This window comes from Prosopis cineraria, unplaced genomic scaffold, assembly GCF_029017545.1.
Source record: "Prosopis cineraria cultivar Desert tree isolate PC_DT_omini unplaced genomic scaffold, ASM2901754v1 PC12, whole genome shotgun sequence".
In the NCBI taxonomy this organism is placed as follows: Eukaryota; Viridiplantae; Streptophyta; class Magnoliopsida; order Fabales; family Fabaceae; genus Prosopis; species Prosopis cineraria.
The window spans coordinates 25,145,556-25,172,361 of NW_026555343.1; the positions used below are offsets into that span (position 1 = coordinate 25,145,556).

The 26,806-nt window shown below is 30.4% G+C and overlaps 1 protein-coding gene and 1 long non-coding RNA gene across 3 annotated transcripts; one reads left to right on the top strand and one right to left on the bottom strand.

Moving 5' to 3' along the window:
• Nucleotides 1-4,066: 4,066 nt before the first annotated feature.
• Nucleotides 4,067-10,281, bottom strand: LOC129288467 (protein ACTIVITY OF BC1 COMPLEX KINASE 3, chloroplastic-like). Of its 2 annotated transcripts, none has more exons than XM_054925058.1 (8): nt 9,889-10,281; nt 9,252-9,479; nt 8,592-8,927; nt 7,672-8,227; nt 7,146-7,332; nt 6,673-7,039; nt 6,223-6,359; nt 4,067-4,331 (listed from the first exon to the last, which is right to left on the bottom strand). In XM_054925058.1, the coding sequence occupies exons 1-7, from the start codon at nt 10,225-10,227 to the stop codon at nt 6,240-6,242; spliced, it is 2,133 nt and encodes a 710-aa protein (XP_054781033.1). In that variant the 5' UTR covers nt 10,228-10,281; the 3' UTR covers nt 4,067-4,331; nt 6,223-6,239. The 2 variants fall into 2 exon arrangements, with proteins under 2 accessions (XP_054781033.1, XP_054781032.1); XM_054925057.1 differs by having other exon boundaries at nt 7,672-8,237; nt 8,572-8,927.
• A 5,956-nt stretch (nt 10,282-16,237) lies between these two features.
• LOC129287925 (uncharacterized) lies at nt 16,238-25,312 on the top strand. Its single transcript, XR_008587842.1, has 2 exons — nt 16,238-17,024; nt 25,009-25,312. It is a non-coding gene; the product is annotated as an uncharacterized LOC129287925 (long non-coding RNA).
• The last annotated feature ends 1,494 nt before the right edge of the window (nt 25,313-26,806 follow it).

Consider the following 26,806-nt stretch of genomic DNA (forward strand, 5'->3'; position numbering starts at 1 on the left):
GTCAATCTCATTATGCTCATGCTCATGCATTCTTGGTTCCACCTAGTGGAGCAATCTTTATACTCGAATTAGGACTTCCAATTACATAGAATAGAGCCCACCATACTACTATTCAAAGAAGGTATCTTCTTCATGTATGGGTGGTCTCCTAGGCCTATCGTGGTGGAGTGAAGCTCTATGCTCAGAATCATCAGGACTTCCCAGTGTTACAAAGAGTATGACCATGACCCCCTACCCTAGCCTATAGTATACTCATAGATCATTCTATACCCTAGGTTTGTCGAGGCAGAGTTAAGCTCTATGCTCAGGATCATCAAGACTTCCTAGACTTACTCAGAGTAGAACTACGTCCACCTACTATAGTTTAGGGTATACTCACAGATGCAATGCACATGTCTATGTGTATGTCCTTTTAAGTTCATTTCACACATTACTCATACACCCACATGCATATTCTTTCACAATGCTGCTACTCTATTAGTTCACAAAACACAATGCACATGTTTATACAAGATACTTGTAAACAAATTCACCAATGAACAAGTAAAAAAGTTAATCCAGTTACCTTTAAACCTTACTACTAAGGTTTACCAATCACAAAAGACTTCCAAGGTGCAGATTCTCATGAGCAACTTCTCAAATGCTCAATCTACACAACATAATATCCTCAGGTCAATTCTCAAAACTTAACATAAGCATGGTTTTGGCTAAATGGAATCCCTTAACATACCAAACAGTTCAATTAACACCTTCTGAATTCATAATTCCACTATCTATAGTCATTGGCCCTATAGGTTATTCAAATGAACATAACAACCTCCTAACACATTTCTTCATTAAATTTCACCATTTCAACCTAATTATTTGTGTTATTTGAGTCTAAATTCTCAAAACTTAACCATATAACTCCAAACTAGTCACAAAACATTAGTTTTGTATTCAATATCTCTTTTTAAACCTTTCTTTTAGATTTTAACACCTTAAAACTTCTCGATTCGATTCTTCAACCGATCAAATTCAATAAAAATAGGGTAGGAATAAAGTTGTGGCTATACAATACTTACCTAACAAGTCACTAGCCGAAGCTAACTCCTAATCACTGGATAACTGATGCCTTAACAGAACAAAACCCTTATCACCTCTCATATGCATTTTTTCCTTCCTTCTCCTTGTGTTTTCATGATTTGACTTAACCCTTAAGTAAAAATTTTGTGTCATGCACTATGGAGCATGCAGCTTCTGTCGCATCACATGGCACAATGAATTCAATCTCACTTATACTCGCGTGTTATGCCCCAGATTATCATTTTACCATTTAATCCTACTAATATAATAGTCAACCAACACAAAATATCAACTCAACATCTAAACCACAATCAATCCACTAATTACTAATTTACCCATGATTCTAGTTCCTTATATTGAAATTCAAGATGTTACACTATAGTTGAAACAAGATTTAGCTCAATAACTGTGATGTTGAAGAGATTTAAACTTTTCAAACTTCTTTTTGTACACTAGTTATTAGTGAACAGTAGAGTGCTTATAAAGATGATGATGTTGGAAAGGCTGCTACGATTGAAGACATAACTCTTAATGATCTTTGGTGGGAGAAGGTTGATTATATTCTCTCTTTCACTAAACCAATTTATGATATGCTAAGGTTTGCTGACATAAATAGACCCACACTTCATTTGATTTATAAGATATGGGATTCAATGATAGAACAAGTCAAGGAATCAATTTTTAAGCATAAAATAAAATCACTTTTTGAGTACTCTTCATTTAATGAAGTTGTTTACAATATCATCATTGATTATTAGACAAAGAGTGTCACTCCACTATATTGTCTTGCCCACTCATTGAATCCTAGGTGTGTTATTCTTATTTCTGTTCATGAAATTCTTTTCTTTATCATTTTTACATCACAACTCCAATTGATGTTATTATATTATTGTAGGTATTATACAACACAATGGCTCGAAGGTGTACCAAATAGAGTCTCTTCACATAGAGATGCTAAAATATCAACCGAGAGGAAAGAGTGCCTTAGAAGGATGTTTTCAAATGAAGAAGAGAGGAAATTGATTAGAATGAGTTTCCAAAGTTTTTTGGATGTTTAGATGAGTACCCTTTTGTTGATTCCTTACAAGATAGATGGACACTAGAACCTAAAGTTTGGTAGAGCAATCATGGTGCTGATGCTCCTAAACTTCAAGGGATTACATTGAGACTTCTCAATCAACCATGCTCACCATCTTGTTGTGAAAGAAATTGGAGCACTTATTCTTTTGTTCATTCACTAAAGAGAAACAAGATGCTTCCAAAAAGAGCAGAAAATTTAGTTTTTGTTCATTCAAATCTTCATCTTCTTTCAAGAAAGAGTGACAAGTATTCTACTGGAGAAAGTACATTGTGGGATAATGGCGGAGATTGTTAGGAAATAGATGATGCTAAAAGTTTTGAAGTTGCAAGTTTATCTCTAGATGAGCCAATTTTGGAGAGATAACTTATAGGAGAAAGCAGTGGTGTCAATGAAAATAGAGAAGATTGGAATTAATTTAAGTTGATTATTATCTTTTGCCATTTGTTAATGCTTAAGTGCTTAACTGCTTATTATATTGTATTTTGTGATGGCATTAGACATCTTGAAATTGTACTTTTGGACATCTAGATATTTAATATTTAATTATATATATAGCCGTACCAGTATCCTAAAATTTTTAAAAATTGCTGTGTCCACATATCATATCATATGGTATCGTATCGTACCCAATACTCATACCAATATCGGTGCTTCTTAATGCAAGACAACACAACTCCTCTCAAAGTATTTATTTTGTATGTATGAAATTCTAAATTTGTTTTGAATTTTGGAAATAATATAATGATAATTGGATAATTCTTTTAGGCTGATATTTGTGGCAAGCCCAAAGAAGTTCGTTTCGAAGAGAAGTTTGGATAAGAAAATATTTTGATCCAAGATAACATTTCTTTAATTCTTGTGATAACATTGTTTGGTTAACTTAATGTTATAAAATTTAATACCATGAATTGCCAAAAAAAAGATTTAATGAGATGTTAATTTGCTTGTATGATAATTTGGCCCCATGTATGTCCATACTTGATGACTTTTTACAAATTCATAGTCTAAGTTTATTGATTTTGAGTGAACCATTATTGCTTAAAGCTTGAAGTAGAGTAACGCTTTTGAGATATTTAAAAATCTCACTCTTCTCTGTGTCACAAATAATCAGTGTAGGTTCATCCAAGAACCAAGGCAAGAAGAGAGAGCAGTGAAGACTTTATCTTTTTTACCTTACTTCCTAATTATGTTTTGGTATATTTTGGAGTTGTAATGTATGTGTTTGTATTTCCATGATTTAATTTTGAGTTGTAACTATGAAAATAGGTTATAAATATGTTTATAGTTCAATTACAACCATGAATAGACTCAGTATGTGAACATTTTTATGTATGGTGTGTTGTAGTATTTATCCAAGGTAACAAGATTAGTAAAAGTGTTGTAGTAGCTATATGCTGATTATTGTCTTAGTTTTGGTCATATATAGAGGACATTTCAAGCATCAAATGAATTTAGAATTGTATAGTAAGAGATATGATCTTTACAAGATCAAAAAGTCTGGAAAAAAAAATTATGGTGGTAACTGATACCGTGATTAATGAAAATTCCTCAATAAATATTTGATTAATGTTTGAAGTCAAGAATTATTTTTCCCTTGAAGAGGACTCTCTAAGATTGATTTAGACACTTAAATCACCTCATTATAATTTTTATAGAATTGGTTATGAATTTTGTAAGTTGATGAAATATTCTGAAAAATGCATGTTTAAAAATCAAATTAGCATTTTCAGCTTTTGCTCTTTAGTATTTGATGATCATCAAGGGTTAGCAATGATCCTTATGAGTACTTGTTTAAAAGAGTTAAAATATATGGGATGTTGCAAGTGGCGGTCTGACCTTCCTGAGTTGGTATGGATCTTAAAACATTGGAGACAAGAAAGTTCAGCTAATTTGTAAGTGCATAATGACAAGAATACAGAATGAGGCAAGGAATGAGAAGCCTTTACAATTGCTATTTCACTATATATTATATAATGACATCTTGATGCTCCTCCTGATTAGTCATCACTACTACAGTAGCATCAACAAATATGAGCAATATATACAGCTTTGTGGACCAAATCAAGGTGTAAAAAACCAAGAAAATCAAACAATTCTTTGGCAATAATCAACTAACTATATCATTTTCGTTTAGCTTCTTGTGTAAACTGAAAGTCTTGTTTCTGTACTTCATCCCCAGAATCACCTGACAAAGGATAAGGATCTCAGATGTTAACATAAGCAGTTCATGATTGATTAAACTGCCAATTCAAACTATGATGAAAATAACCTCTAATGATGGAAGCTGAAAAACCCTTCAGTATCATAAAACTTAGTACTTAAACAAGAACATTAAGTGTAGCAAGTCGTTTATAAGAAACATAGACAGACAATAGACAGGCAATAGACAGGCAATATTCTCTTAATCATTGATATTGTTCGCCAAATTTTATCGTATATAATCTCAAGAATGTTGAAACAATGAACAATTTCATTATCAAATATTTGTTGATTTGTTCACACATCCATATATATCGAATGACGCATGGTGTCCTTAGATTTGTTGCGAAAGAAGTAATAATTTAAATTTCCAAATTTCATCTTAATTTCAACGATATTGTTCATGATTTTAACATTCACATGATTATCTCAGTTAAGATTAGGGATCAAAAAACTGGAGGATAGTAAACTATGAACATGCCATTCCACAATTACCTCAGAAAACTATGAAACTACAAGTTAAGCATACTTTTGAAAATATTTATTATGACTCAGACAATAAAATTATGATTTTAACATTCAAATGATCATTTCAGATAAGATCAGGATCAAAATACTATAGCATAAACAAGCCACATTGGAATAAATGATACACTTTCAATGAGAATAATGACTATTCAGTCGTCAGATGCAGAAACAGTCAGCACTGTACTATTGTGTAAAAAAGGATTAAACACATACAAGTTACCACCTATACATCAAAAATCAAAAGGAAACAGAGCTAATCATGCTTCAAGAAACAGTTCATTTTTCTTAAAAATTTACTGAAGAAAATAAAAAACTGACATAAAGAGATAAGTTTGATAGCATGCAGATGTCAATCCGTATAAGGACATTTTTCAGACTTTCAGAGTACATCAAGATTCGGTACCCTTGAACATTTTTTTCCATCGATTCAGCCCCAAAATATATATATATATATATATATGCATCAGTTAACTTCTTCAATCTTGAACTTTCACACAATCCAGAATAATTGAGCAATTCAACATTATGTACATTTAGGACTTCAATTGAATTGAAATTTAGAAACTGCCCAGTCAACAGACGCAAATATTCTTTAACAAACTAATTTAATGTCATAACATATATTTCAAGGATTAAAATTGGAGTTTATTCTTTATTTTTATGCTTGTTGCTCTAGTCTACTTATTATTATTATTTTTTTGGACCAAAAGCCTACTCATTTAACACTTTCAAGTTAATCTAGGTCTTTATTCCTCTGTTCTTGTTATTTTGCATCTGAACAAGAAAACACAGGTGTAGAACAAACAGAAACTTGACAAAAGACTTGATACTTTTCTAATTTGCAGTGTTTTAGAAGACTGCATTAAAATATCTTCTAAGCAAGATCATGGATAAGATATTGATGTGTTTAAACATCCCCTAAGTGATCCAGGCAACATGTAAAGTTCTTTCTGACCAAATCCATTAAGTTCACAAATGCCATGAAACATAATTAAACTTTTCCTCTTAAGATCTTGAAGCCATATCCAGAACATAACCCTCACGTGCTGTCAACTATACATCAACATGAAATCCAAACCTTAACACCATACACTAGTAACAATACCTCTTTTGAGAGATTGTGTGATATAATGAATCGTGTAAATCATCACGAATTCCAACTTTTGATTGTATTCCTACCATTAACTCCTTTGTTACATTCTTAGTTGGGTAAAAAAGAAAAAAAAAATCCTTTATTTAGTTTCATATATAAAAGTTCATGTTATCTTTTAACTAGAAAAGTAGTAATATAAAGCCCCAAAAAAAACAAAAATTAGTAAATATAAATAATTCATGTCTCAGCTTCAGACCTGTTGAGAGGTAAAGTCTATGTAGAAACTGTTGCTTGAGTTCGAAGAACTTGCTGCAAAAATCGTGCTGCAAGACGTTGGCTGATCCCACCCACAACACGTCCACCAATTCTGCGTGCCTCTGGCTGTTGAAGTACCTGCTCGTGTAATTTTGTACAGTTCAAGTATTTCTGGTTAGATTCAACCAAAACATTTCAATGGCTTAGAAATTTAGAATAAATTAGATTCTTTATGTCAATTTCAGGTATGCTTTATATAAAAATTCAGAAAAAGCCAACACCAACGTTGTCATAAACTGATACACATTCAATCTACTATATAATGGCATTTATACATAGTTTAACAAAAAGTATACCAATTTAACAATAACTAACAAATAATTAAAGGCAGAGGGGTATGAGAATATAAAATTTACAGAAGTACAATGGTGCAGTAAATGATGACCCTTACCTGTACTATAGGTAGCAAAAGAGATGGATCAAAATCATCAGAGGATTGGAGAAGTCTCCATACCCTTAGCACTTGATCTCTAAGTTCTACCAAGCTTTTCATTTCAGCACTTGATGTCACAAGGGGTCCACTTGCATTGCCATTTGGAATAAGGGTTCGCACAAAATCAGGAAGGGTGTTGTATGAATCAGATATAGTGCTGAGGGTAAAAGCTTCAGTCGCACGAACTGCTTCTTTGATAACCAAAATCCTGAGCTCTTCGCCCTCTGGACTCAATAATACCTTTAGGATAGGTTGTAAAGCCTCTCGAGCAGTGAAATCTCTGTCCTTTCTGCCCTGATCCAGCAGGTTTTCAAGTCTACCCCACCTGAAGTTGACTAGATTAATGGATATTTAAGCGCGTGCATACTAAGCATGCTATATCCCCAAGTATAGAATAGGAGACATATTTAAGATAGTAGCAGAATACATGCCTGAACTTCCCATCCTTGAAAAGCAACTCAATAAGAGCATCTCTAAGATAGGGATTTGGATCTGTTAGGAGCCTCTTAGCAAAATATGGGTATGATGCTGCAAGCACCTTGAAATTAGGATCAGCATAAAGCGCCAAGCCTTCAAGAACAGTGAGAGACCTCAATATTAAAGCATAGTATGCAGGGACTGCCAAAAAAAGTACAAACCATCAGAGTCAGACTATAGAAAAAGAAAAAAGTGTAGAAATAGAGTAGTCCATGTCAATGGAAGTGCAATAGCTCTTCAAACATCAAAGATGAAAGAAAACAGATGAATCTATGTTTCAGTTCTTTCTATTATAACTACAAACTTGCTAACATTACCAGAAAGATGTCTTACTATATGGATCTAATGTCTACCAGCCAAAAAAGAAAAAAGAAGAAAGAAAAAAGAATAAAGGATACAATTTCGAAATGACTAAACAATAGCTATACAAAAACATAGTGGAAGAAATGAGAAATCAATCACAGCATAGCATTATCTCACCATTAAATGGATATTGATACAAAACATTTCCAAGACCATCCACTAGAGTCTTGAAGTTAAGCTCGCTCACAGTATAATTAAGCGCATCATCAAAGAAGTCACGTAGTGCTGGTACAATTGGAGAAACATCAACATCTTGAGCCAAAAAATCAAGAGCATAGTAATCACGAGCCATTGCTTCATAATCCCGGTTAACCAAGTGAACAACATGACCAATAATGGCAGACCTTGCTTCTTCTGGAGTTTCACTCATCATGCCAAAATCAAGAAAAGCAAGCTTTCCATCAGGTGTTGCCAAAAGATTCCCTGGATGAGGATCTGCATGGAAATATCCATACTCAAGTAGCTGTCTAAGACTGCACTGTATGCCTGTGTTTACAAGATCTAAGACCTTTAAGCCTTGCCTCTCTATAGCCTCCTGCTGGTTTAGTTTGACTCCATCTACCCACTCCATTGTCAGTACTTTCGCACTTGTATAGTCCCAGAAAACATCAGGAACAAAGATATCTTCTTTGTCAGCATACAATTTTCTGAACCTCCTTGCATTTTGTCCCTCCTGCAGGAACCTGTCAAAATTAACTTTAAACTCCAAAAAAATATTATCATATAAATTATATTTACTTTAGCATTATTGGTTAACATATCAAGCACATGCCACTTTGAAAATGTTTCAAATTTCAGACAGAAGAATACGGTCATTAGATGCTTGCTTTCTTAAATACACATAAAGCAAGCAGTGAAAAGCATGGCAATGGGTATGTCGAGGGCTATATTTTGGGTATTTCTATCACTTTTTTAAAATTTCACAAAAAAATATGATAAGAAAAAGAACAAAAGTTATTTGTATTGTTATTCTCAACTGGCAATATGTCCATGTTTTCTTGCAATAAAATCACTTACTTACTGATTGAAGAACTAACCTGCACATAGTTGAGCTCTTGAAAAACTCTACGTGCAAATTCATCAATAAGAGCAACAACGTCACTGGTGATTAGGTCAACATATTTGTTTATGAAAAATCCTACGCCTCTTATCAGAAAGAAGTCCAATCCTATAGCTTCTTCAATGCCAGGGCGTTGCACCTTGACAGCCACAAGTTTCCCAGAGTACTTCAGCCGAGCTTTGTACACTTGACCCAAACTGGCTGCTGCTATGGGAGATGGAGATATTGAAGAGAAAATGGACTCGAGAGATTGTCCTAATTCCCTTTCTATGCAACAAAAGGCCTCTTCATCAGGAAACGTGGGCAAACCATCCTAGCAAACCAAAAGAACAAAAAATTATCCAAAAATCCTACATTTCCATTTTTCATCTTTATGGCATTATATCATAATTCACAATAAAGGGCACACTATACTACCCTACATAGGTGAACAGATTTTCAAAGAATTTATGTCCCATAGAAAATTATACGTCCCAATGAATAAGTGAAGAGCTTATCATGCAGCATATTGATGCTAATCACTGGAACTATCAAAATGCTCACAAACGCAAAATTAATGAATGATTAAAGCAACCTTTACAAAATAATGTTTTTGCCTGTTTCTGAATAAACAAAGTTAATGGGAAGAACACAATACTTGAAGTTCAGCGAGCTCCTCCAGATACTCAGGGGGGCAGAGGTCAGGCCTGGTGGACAAGCCCTGACCCAATTTCACAAAAGTTGGTCCCAGCCGCGTGAATATGGTCCTCAGCTCAACTGCACGAAGTCTTTTATTTTGATCAAGAACTCCATTGCTTTTGTCTAGGAATAGCTTGAACGCAAATGAACCTAAAGCAGAAAGAACTTGAAGGGTCCTTCCCGCCACCTATTCAATACAAAAAAAGGGTCGAATTAACCCAATTTCCACCATTTTGACTACAAATGATAGCGAGAAAAAGAGTTGATATTTGCATGAAACTCCAGTTCCCGGATAGCCTAACTTTCAATTTGGTAACCACAAGTGGCTTCATTCGATTTGGTCCCGCGGTCATTAAAATCCTAAGGTATTCTAATTTCATTCAAAATTGAACACTCGACCTGGCATTACGATAATTTGAAACTTATTTGACACATCTTACTTGATTCAGATTAAATTTTGGTCGTACGTAGAGAAAATGACCTGTCTCAAGCATTTTAAGAATAGAACAGCTAAACTGTAAGAAATAGTTCGAGAGAACCAAATTGAATATCCACCAGCGCCTTCGACCAAAATAAAGTTTCCCTTAGTAGAATACCTTCAACGGTTGGGATCCATATTGCTCGGCTAGAAGCTTAGCGCTATAGACAGAAGAATTGGCCGAACGCGCCATGGCTCTGGCCTCGGCCTGCAAGTCATCGGCTCGGTTCACTGGATGTGCAAGGACCTTGATGGAAGATGATCCAGCTCTTGGCGCCGGCACGCCGGAGCTAGGCGTTGCCTCAACCAGAGCAGCTCGAGGAGGAAGTTTTAGCTTCCTAAAGGTACTTCTTCTGCCATTGAGGAAGCTTCTTCTTCTTGGATTGCTGCGTTTCAATATCCATGAAGGATATGGTGCCACGACGGAAGACGGTGGTGCCACGGCGACGAAAGTCATGGTTCTCGTTGCTTCTAGCCTGTGGAAATCCAAAATCTTGAAAAGCCTCTTGAGGGAAATGAGCAACGGAAAATAATTGAACACGGACCATTTATTTACGTTATTACTTGATCTTGTCTACGTGGAAGTATCTTCACTTGGAAATATTTTTTTAAAAATAAACTAGTGGTTTAAATAAATTTTGCCTACATAAAGTAATCAATTTTGTTATTATTAGTACAAATGAACGATAATTTAAAATATTCTTCTTTATTTTATGAAGTTATAATTATAAATTAATAAAGCAGGTTTCAATTAATTAAATTTTTAATTAAATATTTTTTATAAAAACATGTATTAAAGTTAAACAAAACTGTTTTGATTAAAAATATAACAATTTTATTTCACGAAACTTGGTATTTATACATGTACCAAAAATAATAAAAATTTATAACTTCTAAGGAAGAAACATTATAATACAATTATAAAATTTAAAAAATTTATTAGGGAGAATGACTTGTTAAAAAATCAATTGATTTAAATTAAGTTTTAAACATCAAATTTTAAAAATTTATAATTTAATTTCTCAATTTTACAATTTTATTATAATAAATTTGTAACTTATATTTTAAATTTTAATAAAAAAAATTTTTTATTTTTTAAATATGTTAAAATTTAAAAGATAAATTATAAATCCATCACAATAAAGTTACAAAATTAAAAAATTAAATTATAAATTTTTAAAATTTAATATTTAAAATTTAATTTAAATTAATTAATTTTTTTGAGACAATCTCAATTTGCTGAGGACACGTAAGAGTTGCGTGTCACTAATGCCGCCTAAGGGACGGACCCACGTTAGGCATGGTGGGGACAATTGACCCCAAAAAATTTCAGTTGGCCCCCTCATTTTTTAAAAAAAATTATTATCCCCTTATAAAATTATATCCTACTAAATAATTTATCATCTGCAACTATATAAAACATACGTCCATACATGCATACATATATATAATCTTAAATAACAATAATTTTAAAATAAAAAATTAATAATTTAAAAAGATTGTCTATGCAAATGTTTTTTACAAGAAATTTCCAGACATGCAATATCTTCATTTTCTTATCATTATTGTCCATTCACTTTCCTAATCTTAATCATAGATTACAGAAGTGGAGGGAAAATAATGATAAAAAAGACTAGAGAGATTGCATATGCAAAATTCCCTACCATACAAAAGAGGTATATAGATTTTATTTAATGAAAATTAAAAAAATATTATTACAATATATATATAAAAAATTGTTTGTATGAAAAAGCGAGTCTTTTACGTTATCATAATGTTATGTTTTATATGTTGTTTTTAATATTTAATTTTATTAACTCATATCATAAATTTAACTTTATATATATTTAAAATTATTTTTTATAAAAATATAAATATTTATTTTAAGTATAGATTATGTCCTCTTTGATTCATTTTTCTGGGACTCTCACTGTGCAGCCTCCAGGAGGGGAGGGCGTGACGGAGATGAGGGAGTTGAGGAGCACATAGACGGAATCCTTGAGGAGCTAGAGGCTATCCTCACATGCCGATCATACACGAGCCGTTGAAGTATATAAGGAGAACAAGAAGGGAAGGTAGGTTTTAAGGGTACCTTGGAAGGAGGAGGAAAATGCGAAGAAGTAAGGGGGGCGGGGGGATATTTTAGTCAATTTACATAAAATCTTATTTACAGCCAAGTTCTTCAAGATTTTGTAGTTATTTGTGTATTTGATGGGACTTTTGGGTTGTTGGATTCTTTATAGGGAATTTTATAATGATTTTTCCTAAAATTATTATATATAGACGAAGTTAGGATTTTATTTCACCGACAAACAATAATGTTAGTTAAAAAAAAAAATCTTATTTTGTCAGGTGGGAGCGGTTAATTCTATTTAATGAATAAATTTAAAAAAAATACAATTTTATAGAACCAGTTAAAATATAAAAATATATTATATGAAAAACTATAAAAGATTATGTAACTTTCGACTAAACTAAATATATGAATATATTTCTCTAGCACCCATTAAATCAATTTCAAGATTATATGAACTTGATTGGAACATCATCATTTTCAATACCAATAATCAATATATATATATATATATAATACATAAGAATATGATCAATAGTGTTTTGAAATTAAAAGAAAATATAATATATATACCAACCGGCATAAATTCTAGTGAAAAGAATCATAATCACCAAGCATGAGGTCTTAAGTTTAAGTTCATATAAATTTAAAAAACACGTTTAAAAAGGTTACCCAACTTAGGTCTAATAATGTGTGTGGAAGGAGATAGAAAAGAAAATCTGTCATCACCAAAAATCTGTTTTTGGACTCCAAAATTCGACAACGTCAAATTTGTTTTGAATAATTTATAAAGGAATGAATAAACACAGAAATAAAATGCAGGGTTAAATCTAAATAATATAAAATTAAAATAATCAAATGTTTAATGATAAATTATATAACCTTTTCACCATAAGATACAATTATTAATTATAATTATAATATTAATAAATATAGTTTATATGTTCCTCTTTTAAAGTCTTACAGGAAAAAAGAAAAAACTAATGTGATCAACTCATGAGGATTTTCTTTCCAAAACTTGTGGACTTCAAGATGTTGGTTCCATGGCCGCCAAATAATTTGAGTCGCGTACGCTTAGAAGCCTATTTCTGGCTTATCTACCTCCTTCAATTTAGATATAATGCACTTTGCTTTAGGATATTTTCAAAAAAGAAAACAAAATATGATATAAATTTATAAAGGAACTGATCACGATCTTCCCTCTATTTTATTGAAATTAAAGACGCCTCATCTCTATTTTCAAAATTTATACTTCTGTTCAATTTTTATTTTTTAGTATGGTTAATAATTATTTGCTGACGATTTCATAGAATAAAACTTTTATTTATAGTGGGGTCAAAAATCATTGCCCCCAAATTTTTTTTTGAGGAACACTAAGAAACATGTTTTGATAAGAGAACAAATTTTTTTAAATTATTTTTTTGAGGAGCAAAAAAATCTCTTCCATCAAGAAATCATCTATTTTATTGTTATCTGCTTATGTGTATCATGTGTGAGCCCCATTATCATCTAAAGTGACTTAATAATATAGGGTTAAAGTGTTAATTTCCTCCTAAACATTTTTTCCACAAGCCTTAGGCACCTTAAAATTTTGTTAAAATAAAATTTGATAAATATTTATCTTAGTACAATCTTGTTAAAATATTAAATATTTTTATATTTAATAATTTAAATATTATTATTTATAAATATTCATTTAAAATTTGTAAATTATCTTTTAAATATTAATAGCTCAACGAGTTTTTTTTTGAAATGCATATGTAATTTGTAAATTGAAATATTATGCTAATTATAAATCTTCCTCCAAAATTAATAAGTCCTCCTTAAAAGATTTGTATATATTAAAAGTTGACTTATAAATTGTGTGTGATGATTTATAAATAATAATATTAATAAATAAATTACATAAGAGGACCTTATAAAAAAATAATATTTTTTAAGTCTATTAAATTTTCTAAGTCTTTCTCTATAATTTTTTTGGTCAATTAACAGTTAAATCTTTTTGATTGAAAAGTTCTAATCTTTTAAATTATCTTTTAAATATTAATAGCTCAACGAGTTTTTTTTTGAAATGCATATGTAATTTGTAAATTGAAATATTATGCTAATTATAAATCTTCCTCCAAAATTAATAAGTCCTCCTTAAAAGATTTGTATATATTAAAAGTTGACTTATAAATTGTGTGTGATGATTTATAAATAATAATATTAATAAATAAATTACATAAGAGGACCTTATAAAAAAATAATATTTTTTAAGTCTCTTAAATTTTCTAAGTCTTTCTCTATAATTTTTTTGGTCAATTAACAGTTAAATCTTTTTGATTGAAAAGTTCTAATCTTTTATTATTCTTAGATATTGGTCCATTTTTAATTAATAGATTTTGAGCTTGGTTGAAAAGTTAATCTTCTCTGATTGTTTTGAAGTTTAATGGTTCTCTATTTGTCTTGTTCCATCCCTTCTCATTGCCTAGGCATTTCTTTTTTGCTATCATTTATGTGTTCAAAAACTAAATATATATGGATTCAATAAACATTGCTCCATTTAGCCTAGTTAAAAAGTTATAATCTTTTATTATTTCATGTTATTATATATAATGGCTTATGATATTGTGTTTTATTTAAATTTTGATTATGACAAATATAAATTAGTTAACTATACTTATGCCTATTAATTTTCATATATATAGTATTTAACTATAATTACAGAACAAATGCTTTAAAGTGTTTTTACCTATACTACTTTATAATAGATGTGATTTGAAAAAAATGATTTGTATACACCAAAGTTATTTCACACTATCATATTTTCCTTATTTTAAAGTGATTTATATTCAAAAGTATTCAAAGTATTATCTTTGATATATTGGATATGAAGTTTTTCATATACATAGTACCATAACCTTCATATCTATACTCATAGATGGACTGATCATTTTCTTCATATCATATTATTAAAGGTTGTCTAGAGTAAAGATAAGAGGGTGAAGAGGAAGAAAATTAAAGTTATCATTAACATACTATATTCAAGATTGAAAAACATAAATATGAGAATCGTGATCCAAAGAGAGATTGAGAAGAATGAAGACATTCATACAAGCTTGAATACACTTTAGAAGCTTTGGACTTGATATGTGTAATATCATTCAACTAAAAGTCTTTATGTTAAAATTATTGATTTGGATATGCAATATGGCTCAAGATATTTTTAAATCAAAACATGTATTTTAATTCTTGAGTGAGGTATAATTTTTCATAATCTATTTTGATCTTTAATTATCTATATCTCACAAGTTTTGAAATGTTTTTATCACTAACTCCATAAGGTTTTAAAGGTGTCTATTTACTCAAATGGAATTAAGTTGAAAAATTTATGAAGACTAAAAGTGTAAGCTTTGAAACGTGATTTTGCAAAATATCAAAATCAGATTTGACCTTTGGTCATGCTTGTAGTCATCTCTATCACAATGCATATTTTTTTTAAATATGAAACATAACTCATTTGAAAGTAGACTCTATAAGAGTTTTCAATTATATTTAATTTATTCAAAATGAAGTCATGGAAAAAGATATAAATTTTAAAAGTTGAATGTTGAGATATTAATTCTACACAGTATTTAGTTTTGACCTTTGGTCATTATTTTGATAATATCTCATACAATATGTTGAATTAAACTATGAAACTTGTTTTTATTAAAAACTAGACATCAAGAGCTTTCCAACTATATGTAATTTGCTACATTTGGAGTTGTATTTGCAAAAAATTTATTTTAAATTTAATAAAAATAATAATAAATTTAACTAAAAAATATAAAAATATAAAAATAAAATTTAATCCTTTTTAGGATTATATTTTCAAAATAAAAAATTTTAATTAAGAGGGTTTAATTTTATTTTAATTTAGATAATCCGTTATTGGTTAAGATTTTATTTCTTTTAGTTCATTTAAATAACAAAAAAAATATAAAAATATAAAAACAAACTTTAATCCTTTTTTTAGGATTATATTTTTAAAAATAATAATAATCTAACAAAATTAAATAAAATTTTACTTAAATATTTAAAAAATGTCTCTCAAATTATCCCAACCATTCAAAGATATTGAAAATTAACTTTTAAAAATTAACCTTTTTTAAATTTCTTTTCTTAAATCTTCTTGTTTTCTAAAAAAAGAGATATTTTTACTTAATTTAAATTTTTTTCTCTCTTAATCTAATTTCTAAAATTGTGATTAAGATAACATGAAAAACAAAAAGAAAGCATTAAAAATTAAAAAAATAAGGGGATGGGTGAAACACTGAATCATCAACGTTTCACCATAGCCCTAAAGGGATTCTCGGCCAGGCATAAAAAGAAAGAAAATGAGAAGAGAGAAAGCAAACAAAAACACACACTCACATAGGTTAGAGAAAAAGCAAAACATAGCTAGATACGAGCAGAAGAGAAGATCAGACGAGAGGAACATAAGGCAGAAAAAAAAAGCAAGGCAGAGCAGAAACGTAGCATTCACGTGAGTGGAAGGAAGAAAAGGAAGGAGGAAACGTGCACATCAATCCCTAGCTCTTCAAATGGAGAGAGCAGACGCACAGATGAAGCATACATGAAATACGACACTGAGAGATCTGGTAAGATTTGGTCTTCAATATAAGGAAGAGATTGAGAGTGATCGGAGAGGAAGAAAAGAAGGGAGAATCGAGAGTCAACAGATATTGAGTGATCTAGAGAAAGAGGAGAGACTGAGAGTCAAAGGGGGACTAAGGACAAAAAAAAGAAGAACAGAGGAGACTAAGATCAGAGATGGAGAGATTTCTGGCGAGGATTTTTTGAAAAAGAGCTAGGTTTTGGGAGAACATGAGAGAACTAAGAGGACTGAAGGGAGTCAAATCTGGGGATCGAAGACTTGAGGGGAATGTCTAGAGATTGAGGGATCTGGGTTTTGGTTTTTTGAGATGATTGAGAGAGAGGGAGAGAAAACCAAAGAGAGAGAGAGAGAGAACCGAGAGAGAATCGAGAGGTTAAGGAATTTGGGATTGAGGGCGATTTTCTGGAGGAAGAAAAAGGACCGAGAATGAGATGGATTCAGTGAAGATTAGGAGTTAAAACAAGGAGCATTGGGAATGAGATTGAAGCAAAGACCGAAGAAGTAGAAGGGGAGGACTGAACAAACCCAAAAACTGAAGGTGAAGTTGACACTATTTTGGTAACAATTTCAAGATCAATTTACATGCTTTAAATTTTGGTTTTTGATTTTAAGTTTGATTGGTTTTGGAATGTACTAATTCTTTTGTAAGCCTGATTTCTAATGGTTAGAAATTGGTCTGCATTGTTTAAGCAATTTTTTGGGATACGCTTCATATGGACTTGATCAGATATATAGATTAAGTGTTGAGAATAATTGATTTAATGTTCATTAAAGGTTTTATTGTGGCATTGATTTTGCCTACTGCTGTAAGAATGATGCTGGATTATACGCTCTGTTCATATGATTCAATTGCCTTGCTATGTGGTAGAAGAAATTTAGTCTCAAATTGTACTTTTGATCATGATTGAGGTTGATTTCACAGTGTATTATCTAGCACATTGTTGAGGGAATGCTGTGATCTTGTTTCAAAGGTTTGTTTAATGTGATTAATCTATTCAAAACTTGTAAGGTAATGTGCATGATCTTCATTTGGGATAGATGTTCCTATTTTCTTCATCTAGATTTTAAGTTGTACTGTTGCAATTGATGTTTTCATTTTAGTTGTAAAGCATGTATCATGCGTTCTTAGTTGGGTTTAGCTTGAAAGAAAATTCCTAAATACAATTCTTGCTACTTTTCTAATTATGTTTGAGTTGGTTTTGATTTATTTCCATGATGACTATGGTTCAATTATTGAAGAAAATCCTATTGTTAGACTAACCCAAACCTTATTTGCAACTCGTTCTTCTTTTTTAGGCTGAGATATCAATTTGTTTTTAATTAGAGGAGAATTAGGTGGCTGGTGGCAGTGTTGTCATGTGAATATCATTTTTGAGGTTAAACATTTAGATATTGGTGCCATTATTCACATTATTTCCTCTTTGAATATCAACTAAGCATTAGGCCAAATCTGGATTTTTTTAAAAGAATATATCATCAAGTCAAAAGAATAGTGAATTATAAAAATAATTTATTTCTCTATTCCTTCCATTTCCTTTATTGCATAAATCATTTAGCTAACATTAATATTATGCATCAGTTACAAATGCAAATATTTTGATTACCTATTTATCGTGTGAGATTTTAAGAATCTCCATAGGAATTTGGAATGATTTCATATCATGTAAATTAATAAGATTTCACAGGTATGATAATCCAACTTGTATATATTAATATGGGTTTCGAAGGCTCATCATTAAAATGAACTCTTTTATTATAATTTTAATTAATAAAATATTTAAATGTCATGTAAGATTTCAAGAATCTCCATAGAAATTTAAATTAAGTGTATTATCTTGTGGGATAATAAATCATCACAGATATCATGATTCTCAATTTATATAGTAAATACATAAATGATTTTTGTAAATAAAAGAATAAACTTTTTTAATAATAAAGTTAGTTAATTAAATTAATGTATTTGCATAATAACCATTAAATCTTTTGGTCATGTAAGATTTTTAAATCTCCATAGATCTTTGGAATAATCATCTTACTGTGTAAGTCAATAAGACTTTGCAGGTATAGTGATTAAGATTTTTATGTTTAAAAATGTAAATTGTATAATTATGTATTAAAATATATTTAAAATATATTATTTAATTCTTTATCGTGTGAGATTTTAGAATCTTCATAGATATTTAGGCTAATTATATTGCTGTATCAGTCAATAAGGCTCTGCAGGTATGATAATTAAGATCCTTTAAAAAAATATATATATACGTGCTTAAAAATATTAGTAATATTTTAAAAAATAATAATAATAAATAAACTAAGTTGTTAAACTCTTTTATTATGTGAGATTTTGAAATCTCCAAAGATATTTGAAATAATCACATTATCGTATGAGCCAATAAGGCTCTGCAGATATAGTAGTTAAATTGACAATAATAAAATATAAAAAATAATAACTTTGAACTCTTTACCTTTTTCTTATTCCAAAAAAAAATTTAAAATTAAAAAAATAAATAAAATTAAATTACTTTGTACAATTTAAAACACACATATCAAATTTCAGAAAATTATTTTATTTTCAAAATGGTGAATTATTTTTAATTAATTTTTCTTCAAAAAATATTTTCACCAACAATTTATAATCCTAAACTACATGGACTTTGATCCCCAGTGCAAGGTATGTAGGCCTTAAAGTCTGATTCTGAGTCATATCCTCCTTTGTAAATAAATAAATATTTCTCACTTAATTATTATCATTTTTTATATCAAACACATGAATAAGAAAGGGATAATTAAAATAACTTCAAAGCCATATTAATTTAGCACAATAAACTTTAGATAACTATTTTCATAAACGGGTGTTGTGGGGTGCCCCACACTCAATCGACTCCTGAACCTATTTTCTGATTTTGCAGACTATCCTTATTTTCCTTTAAACAATTTCCCTAGATTTACCTTGAAATTTTGGTGGCAACTTTCATTCATTCAGTTCCCAATCTGAAGGCCAGAACCTCTGCTCTTGCACACTGTCCGCGTTGCATTTTCGGGTGCGACAATATTGAATAAGTTATAGCCTTTAAAAATTCTATCCTGTGATATCTCCAAAACATTGTGACTCAAAATAAGGCACATGTATGTTTTAACCTTAGCTTGTCCAAATCAAGCATCCCACCCCTCTAAACAAAACACGCGAAATAGCCTTTAGAAGTCTTGTTCTTCACTGAATGGCTCTTGTGATCCAAATCAAGCTTGATCCCATTCCAAAACACGCTTGAAATAGCCTCCAGAAGCCTTAATCTTATGGCTTTTGGGATCCAAATCTAGCATGATCCCATTTCAAAACAAGCTTGAAATAGGCTTTAGAAACTTTATTCTTCATTAAATAGATTCTGTGATCTACTTCACACGTGACTCTCTTCCAAAACATGCTTGAATTAGCTATAGCATGTTAGATTGGGTTTGTGCATTCATCTAATCCATGTATGTCACTTGTGTGACTCACGCTTGAATAGGATTCATCATTTAAAACTTTTAAGCTTGACTTAGAGAGAGCCTTGAACTTGAGTTAGCCAATTTAGACTTGACTCTTGATTGAAACTTGCTTAATTTGGCCAAAAGTTAAACAAGCTATTCTGTCATCCAATTCAAGCTTGACTCCTGATTAAAAATTGCTTGAATTGAGCCAAGCCTAATATGAGATGTAACATCTTATTTTTAGATAATAAAGAAATTGTGAAATTTAGGTTTTAGTGAGGATAAAAAAATAATAATAGGAATTTATATTATTGGAGGTTATTCAAAAATAATAATATGATTAGATATTTAATTATGAATTAAAAATTTAGTTTTAAAATCACATAAGAGATGTTTAGTTAATGTATAATTTTAAAATTTAGAATATATAAATAATTGTGTGTGTGTGGGTAAAAAGAAAAGGTGCAAGGCCTTTTTTTTTTGTCCCACATCGGTTAGATGTGGGAAGAGGAAATGATTCCTCAAGTATAAATATGCTAGGATGCGCATCAGGGGCCAAAAAGTGGATGAGATGCAATTTGAAAAAAATTACAACTAATAGCCTAAGAGTTTGAACAATTAAATTCAAATCTATAGTTTTTTTTAATATAATTGTGGGATCCACAATTTTGTTTTTATATTATTTCCCCCCTCTCTCCCCCTCTCACATTGCTCTATCTTTTCACGCAAGGGTGTTTATTTTCCTTTTTTTTTATGCATGCTCCAACTTTCCTGTTTAGATTAGTATTTAAAAAATTATTTAATTACAAAATTAATTTCATAGTTATTTCCTAAATAAGATTAGCTTTTTATTGATATGATTACTTTGTAGAGTAGAGCAAATATTTTGATTAAGATTTTTTTATGGGATAGTTAATCTGATGATATAATGGATTAAAAATATATTCTGAAGTTGTTAGGGATATAATAAATATTATAAAATATTTTCTTGAGGTTGAAACTCATATTTAAAAATTTTTGAGTTAGACTCTAGATCTATATGGTTGAATTTATGTTGAATCTGAGATGTAGGGATGAACCTCTAATTATTAAATATTTATTTAAGTATGAATAGGTATTTCTAAGGCTATAGAATGGTGATTGAGGCTTTAGGGTAATTCTTGAATTTTTAATTTATTTTTGGATGAATTTTTATAATATAGATTGATGAAATTATGATACTAGAAGTGATTTGAGGCTTAAATATAGTTTATTAGGATATGATAATTCTAGAAAAGAATTTGAAAAGTTAATTGAGGCACAAACCTTAAATTAGTGTTAATGTGGATCTTAGGCCTAAAATTTTCTAACTCTTTAAATTAGAGTTATTTATTAATTTTAATGTGAAATTAATATATAGTATTATGAAATAATTATGTAAATTGTATTGACAAAGATAGTGTTGAAAGAGGAGTTGTGAAGGGGAACTTATTATTCAAGACACAAGATAACCATTATTAATATGTTGTGATAGGTATGTATGTGATTAGTTATGTGTTATTTTGTTGTTTGAAAAGATTATAAATTATGAATTATTGAAAATAAATACTAGTATATACTTGTTTGGAATTATTGCCAAGTGGGTTAAAAATTTGTTTTTGTTTATTATGATGAGATATTATTATTCAGTTATATTCTTGTTTGGATATTTAAATGATGCATGATTTGTTAGGGTATTTTAATATATGGTATTATTGAAGATTTCTATTTGGTTAATTATTACCACGTGGTAAGCCCTTATTGGACCTAATGAGTGGCATGTAGCTTAGTCCAACTCACCTTTGGCCAGGTGATTTGGCGTCTGGATATGACGAAAGGAGAATATAAGATATAGTCATGCAATTAAATATTTGTTTGGTTTATTTGAAAATATTGTTCAGTTAAATGTTTTTCTGTGCCCACTTAGTAGTCGCATGATTAGTTATATTCACATACATCATTACATATTAATTTTTGGTTACTGGGACTTTTAAGTCTCATTCCCTGTGATTAATATTTTTACAAGAGTGAGTCTGGCCGAGAAAACACTAGAGGCGTAACATTGTTGTATGAGACATTACCTTTTATGTTGCCTCTTATTTTAGATTATGCAATGTATCTAGTGCCAATTTAGGACATATTTTATTTTGTAGAGCATATAGACTCTAATCCTTTTTATTAACTGCATTTATATGACCAAGATGATCATGTCTGTCCCTCTTGATCCTTGACCTGATTTGAATATCATGCCATGAGGATCCTGTCTATCCCTCATGATTCTAATTGCTTTTTAAGATATTAATAACATAACAAAATTTAATTGGAAGCATTGAATATTGAGTGAAAAGATATTTATAATATGAACAAGTGTACATCCTATAATTATATTTTGTGAAGCATAAGTGTTGGATTATGGTGAATGTTATGTAGACCTATTTTGGGTATTATTGAACCAGTATTCTTTAGGAAGTGTTAATACTCAATACTTAAACAAGACTTGTGGTATATTGTTTTGGATGTACACTTGGGTCACATAACAACATAAAAAAAAATTGTATTTAGGAATTTTTTGGGATTCTCTACCTTGGGATAGGTTTATGCACCAAATGCTAATTTAAAAAAATATTATTTTCTTTGATATGAATTTTTTTACATTGTTTTCCATTAAGTAAAATTTTATTATAAATGTATTTTTAATTATCATGGTAAGGCTTATTCATAATGTTAAATTCTTTCTACTATGATAGGCTATTTGTAAAATATTTTATTTATATGATAAACTCTTTTCTACTATAATAGAGCTTTAAAAGAAGTTTTGTTATTTATTATCATGGTAGAAATTCTTTTTATCATGATAAGGGTTCAATAATGTAAAAATAATTTATTGAATTAATAATTTATAAAAAATCAATTTGAAAATTTTAGGGTGTTACATAAGACCATGTCAATCCACATACGACCTCATTCTAATTCAAGCTTGATTGGGCCTTTGATAGTGCATTCAATACATTTTGTAGAAAAGTGCTTTTTTACCTTTGCTTTACTCTACTCATTCCTGACAGCTATAAACGACCATATTGTGTCTCCAACAACTATTTCACTCCATAAGTTATAAATATAACACTCTAAACTTATCTTAAAATAAAAGATTAACCTCAAAAATTATTGGGCCATGAGATTTAAGTTCTTCATATTGTTTTTATACGAAAAACATTATTCTTGAGCCAATATCTTCTATGTCTTCATTATTTGAGTATAAATGCTTAATTATACTCATTCTACACTTAAAGAGAGTTCTAGTTAAGTGATTTACATGCTCAAAAACCTTTTATGTTGTATCTTAAACTTTTAATCCTAAAAACTAATTGCTAATTAAGGGTAAATTATTAATTAGAGAATTAATAGTGATTTTGGATGGTAAATTAATATTCTGACTAGTTAGATTGCTAAATGGTTAGGATCAGGTAGAGGAAAGGCAGTTTAAAGTAAAATGTGCGAGCAGTATAAGATTTTGCTCACTGTGCCCTACGTTGCAGCATGTGTTACATATATCATGGTGCATGGCACAAAATTTAACTTTTAAGGATGTGTTAGCTCATAAATTTAGAGGGAAAACATAGCAAAGAGTGTGATGGAGAGGGATACAAGTGGAGGTCTGCTAGGGCGAGAAAGTTTAGATTCTTGGGAGTTAATTTTGGCCTATCACTTGCAGGGTAAGTTTCTTTCTACCCTATGCTCCTATTTTACCCTAATTTCTCTTAGTTTGAGATAGAGAAATTTAATCAAGAAGTTTTAAGGGATTTTTTCTTACCCTTTAGTAATATAAAGATTCTCAGGAGTCAAACTAAGTTTTTATGACTGGTTTGAGAATTAATGATGGAATTTTAGAGTCAGAAGCTCTATTTGACCTAAGTTGAGAAGCTCAAAAAGGGTAGAAATGTTTGTGTAGTGTATTAGGAAGTGGTTTGACCATTTTAATGACCTAAGGGTGTGTGATTGGGGTAAATGGGCTAAAGTGAGTCAAAAAAGTGTTAACGAGATGGGGTATAAGTGCTAGGTAAAGTGACTTAGCCAAGTTTAGTGTTTTACATTTAGTTTTGGGGCTAATTATTATTTATGTATAATGAGCAATTTGGGTTTGCTCATAGAAATCTATAAGCTACAAGGTACTGTCTTGGTATAAAGGGAGTGAGGTAATTGGATAAAAATTTCTACCTATTGGCTTATAAAATTATATACAAGCTAATGGGAAAAACTATTTATATTGATAATTCTAAAACTAATAGACTAGTTTTATTTTATTATTTGAGATATGCGCACGTGCGATTTAAGTTCTATACTTATTATAACATGTGCAAATAGAGTAATGGATGTGAAGCATATAAAAAGTGATGTATGGAATGCATTTGTAGTGTTGCATATGTGAATGCATGCGAAAGTGATACCCTAGTCTAAGGTAGAGGCATGTGGCCTTACATTGTGTAAGGCTAAGAAGTTTTGGTCTAGAGTGTTGATTATGATCCACTAATGGGATTTAAAAGTACATGAGCATTCATATGTAATTAGAGGTGAGAGTTCACCTTGCAGAGATTTATACACCATGATGGTGGCATGTGTGATGCTAATGCCCTATGTACCATAGCCAATATGATTGGCCTACTCCTTGTCACTTTGTGAGTGATTGGTAGAAGGAGTATTCGATGCCCTACTAATTGGTTAGGAGGAATTCATAGTCCAGAGGTGGTAAAGATGTATTGGCCCTTTTTCTTCCACTAATGGTGAGCTTGGGCCGATCAAAGAGGTCCTGTGTATAGCTTATGGGTTTAGTCAAGAGATTTAAAGGTTTGGAGGATGCTAGTGTAACATATACATTGATATTTGTACATCGCATTATTGACACTATGCATATATCCATATTTATTTGTGAAAAGTGATACTAATCTCTCTCTTGTGCATAATTTTACATGTTGAATTGGTATTTAAGTTTCTTCAAGTTATTGGGACTTTTGTCTCACTCTTTTACTTCATGTTTACAGGTGTTGAAGTCTGAAGAGGGCATGAAAGGAAATGCTAGAAGAGTAGCTATGTTTGTACAAATTATAATGCTATTCTTGAGTAAATGAATGTATATTTTTGCAATGTGTTAAAGTTTCTAACTAGGGTGTAAACATATACATATATTGTTTTGGTGACTTGCTTATAGTATCTTTTATACATCTTTGCCATTGGTGTAAGTGAGTGTAAATATGATAGTTGGGCTTAGATGCTATTACAAGCAAGTGTGTATTTATTGTTTTGAGAAATCTTATTTTATGACAAGTGATAACTGATATTTCCCTAGCTTGTGATGCCTAGAGTGTAAGTACTTTTGTAAAGCTAGTATGTGCTAATGAGCAATTTGAGAATTGAAAGCAGTCAACTTGTTTTACTAATGGGTATATGTGTTTCTGTGTTCATATGTGTATGTGAACCTTGACTATATGGCAAGACCTAACCCCATATATGTAAGTTAGGTATATGTGAGTGGAATAAGTAGGAGTGTGCATGTGTGGTAGTATTTTTCTTTGAGATCAATTTTGTTAAATTCTCATGTCAAACCACTTGGGTGAAAAGTGGCATTGAGAAACCAAATTGAGACTATAATGTGTTAATCAGCTGAATTTAGTCCTTTTAAACTTAGTTCAAGACCCTAAGTGGTCTAATGAAGTAAGTGATGAAATTTAAACAATCGAAGTGCTTGCTTTTAAAAGAAAAAAGCCTTTTTGCATGCAAGTGTCCAAACTGAGTTTAGACTATTGAATCATGTTTGAACTTGCTTCATTAATTAGCTTGTCTTACGAGCTTTGTGTGGACATTTGAATTACTCTAATTTGACATCATATGTGAAAATGGTGTATGGTAAAAGTTCATATTAGCTATTCTGTGTGACAATAGAATCAGATATGTTTATTGCGGCACATAACATAGAGCTAGAATTTATGGCTCTATACCATATGTCATAGAGTATGTGATACATGCTGCGGTGCATGGCACTTTTTAAGGAAATAAATGTTTTAATCCCTATTTTAAGGATAAGGTGTTTATGCCTTTATGAGTATTTTCCTTGTGCAAAAACACTTGCGTTGAGTCTTTAACCTAAGTCTATAGTGCCTCTAGGACTTTTACATTGTAAACGTGAGTAGAGATTTTTCTTGTAATTAAGAGAGGTTGTTCTCTTAAGAGAAAAGCTTATTGGTGTAATGAGTAGTGGTAACAGCTCACAAGTACTCGAATTAAGCTTGTGGATTCTATTGTCTCACAAGTGCCCAATCCAAACTTATGGAAGATAATAGAGAAATTTTAAGTGGCTTGATTGGGGACTAGATGTAGGCTCAAGTGGGGAAGCTAAACTAGAATATACTACATTTTGTATTATCTTTTTTCTTACCCCTTTTTTTTGGGATAAACTCTTCTATTAACTTTTTATGTTTTTAGCAACCTTAATTTATGCTCTATTTTGATGTTTAAAATTGAATTTGATATATTTATATACTCTTACTTAAAACTTCTACTGAATTTTTTTAAAACATTATTGCACATATTGAGCTTGGAAAAAATTACTTTGGCATTCTTGTGAACAAAGGTTAGAACTAACATTTGTTCAAACTTTCCCTTACACATTGTTTTGCTAAAAAAGTTTCAAAAGAATTAAAAATTTTGATTAACACCTAATTCACCTCTTATTGGATGTGTTTCCATATCTAACACATATAACTTTAGAGGAAGACTTATAATTTAACATATTACTTTAATTTATAAATCACCTATAAATTTTTAAAAAATCGGTTGAGCTGT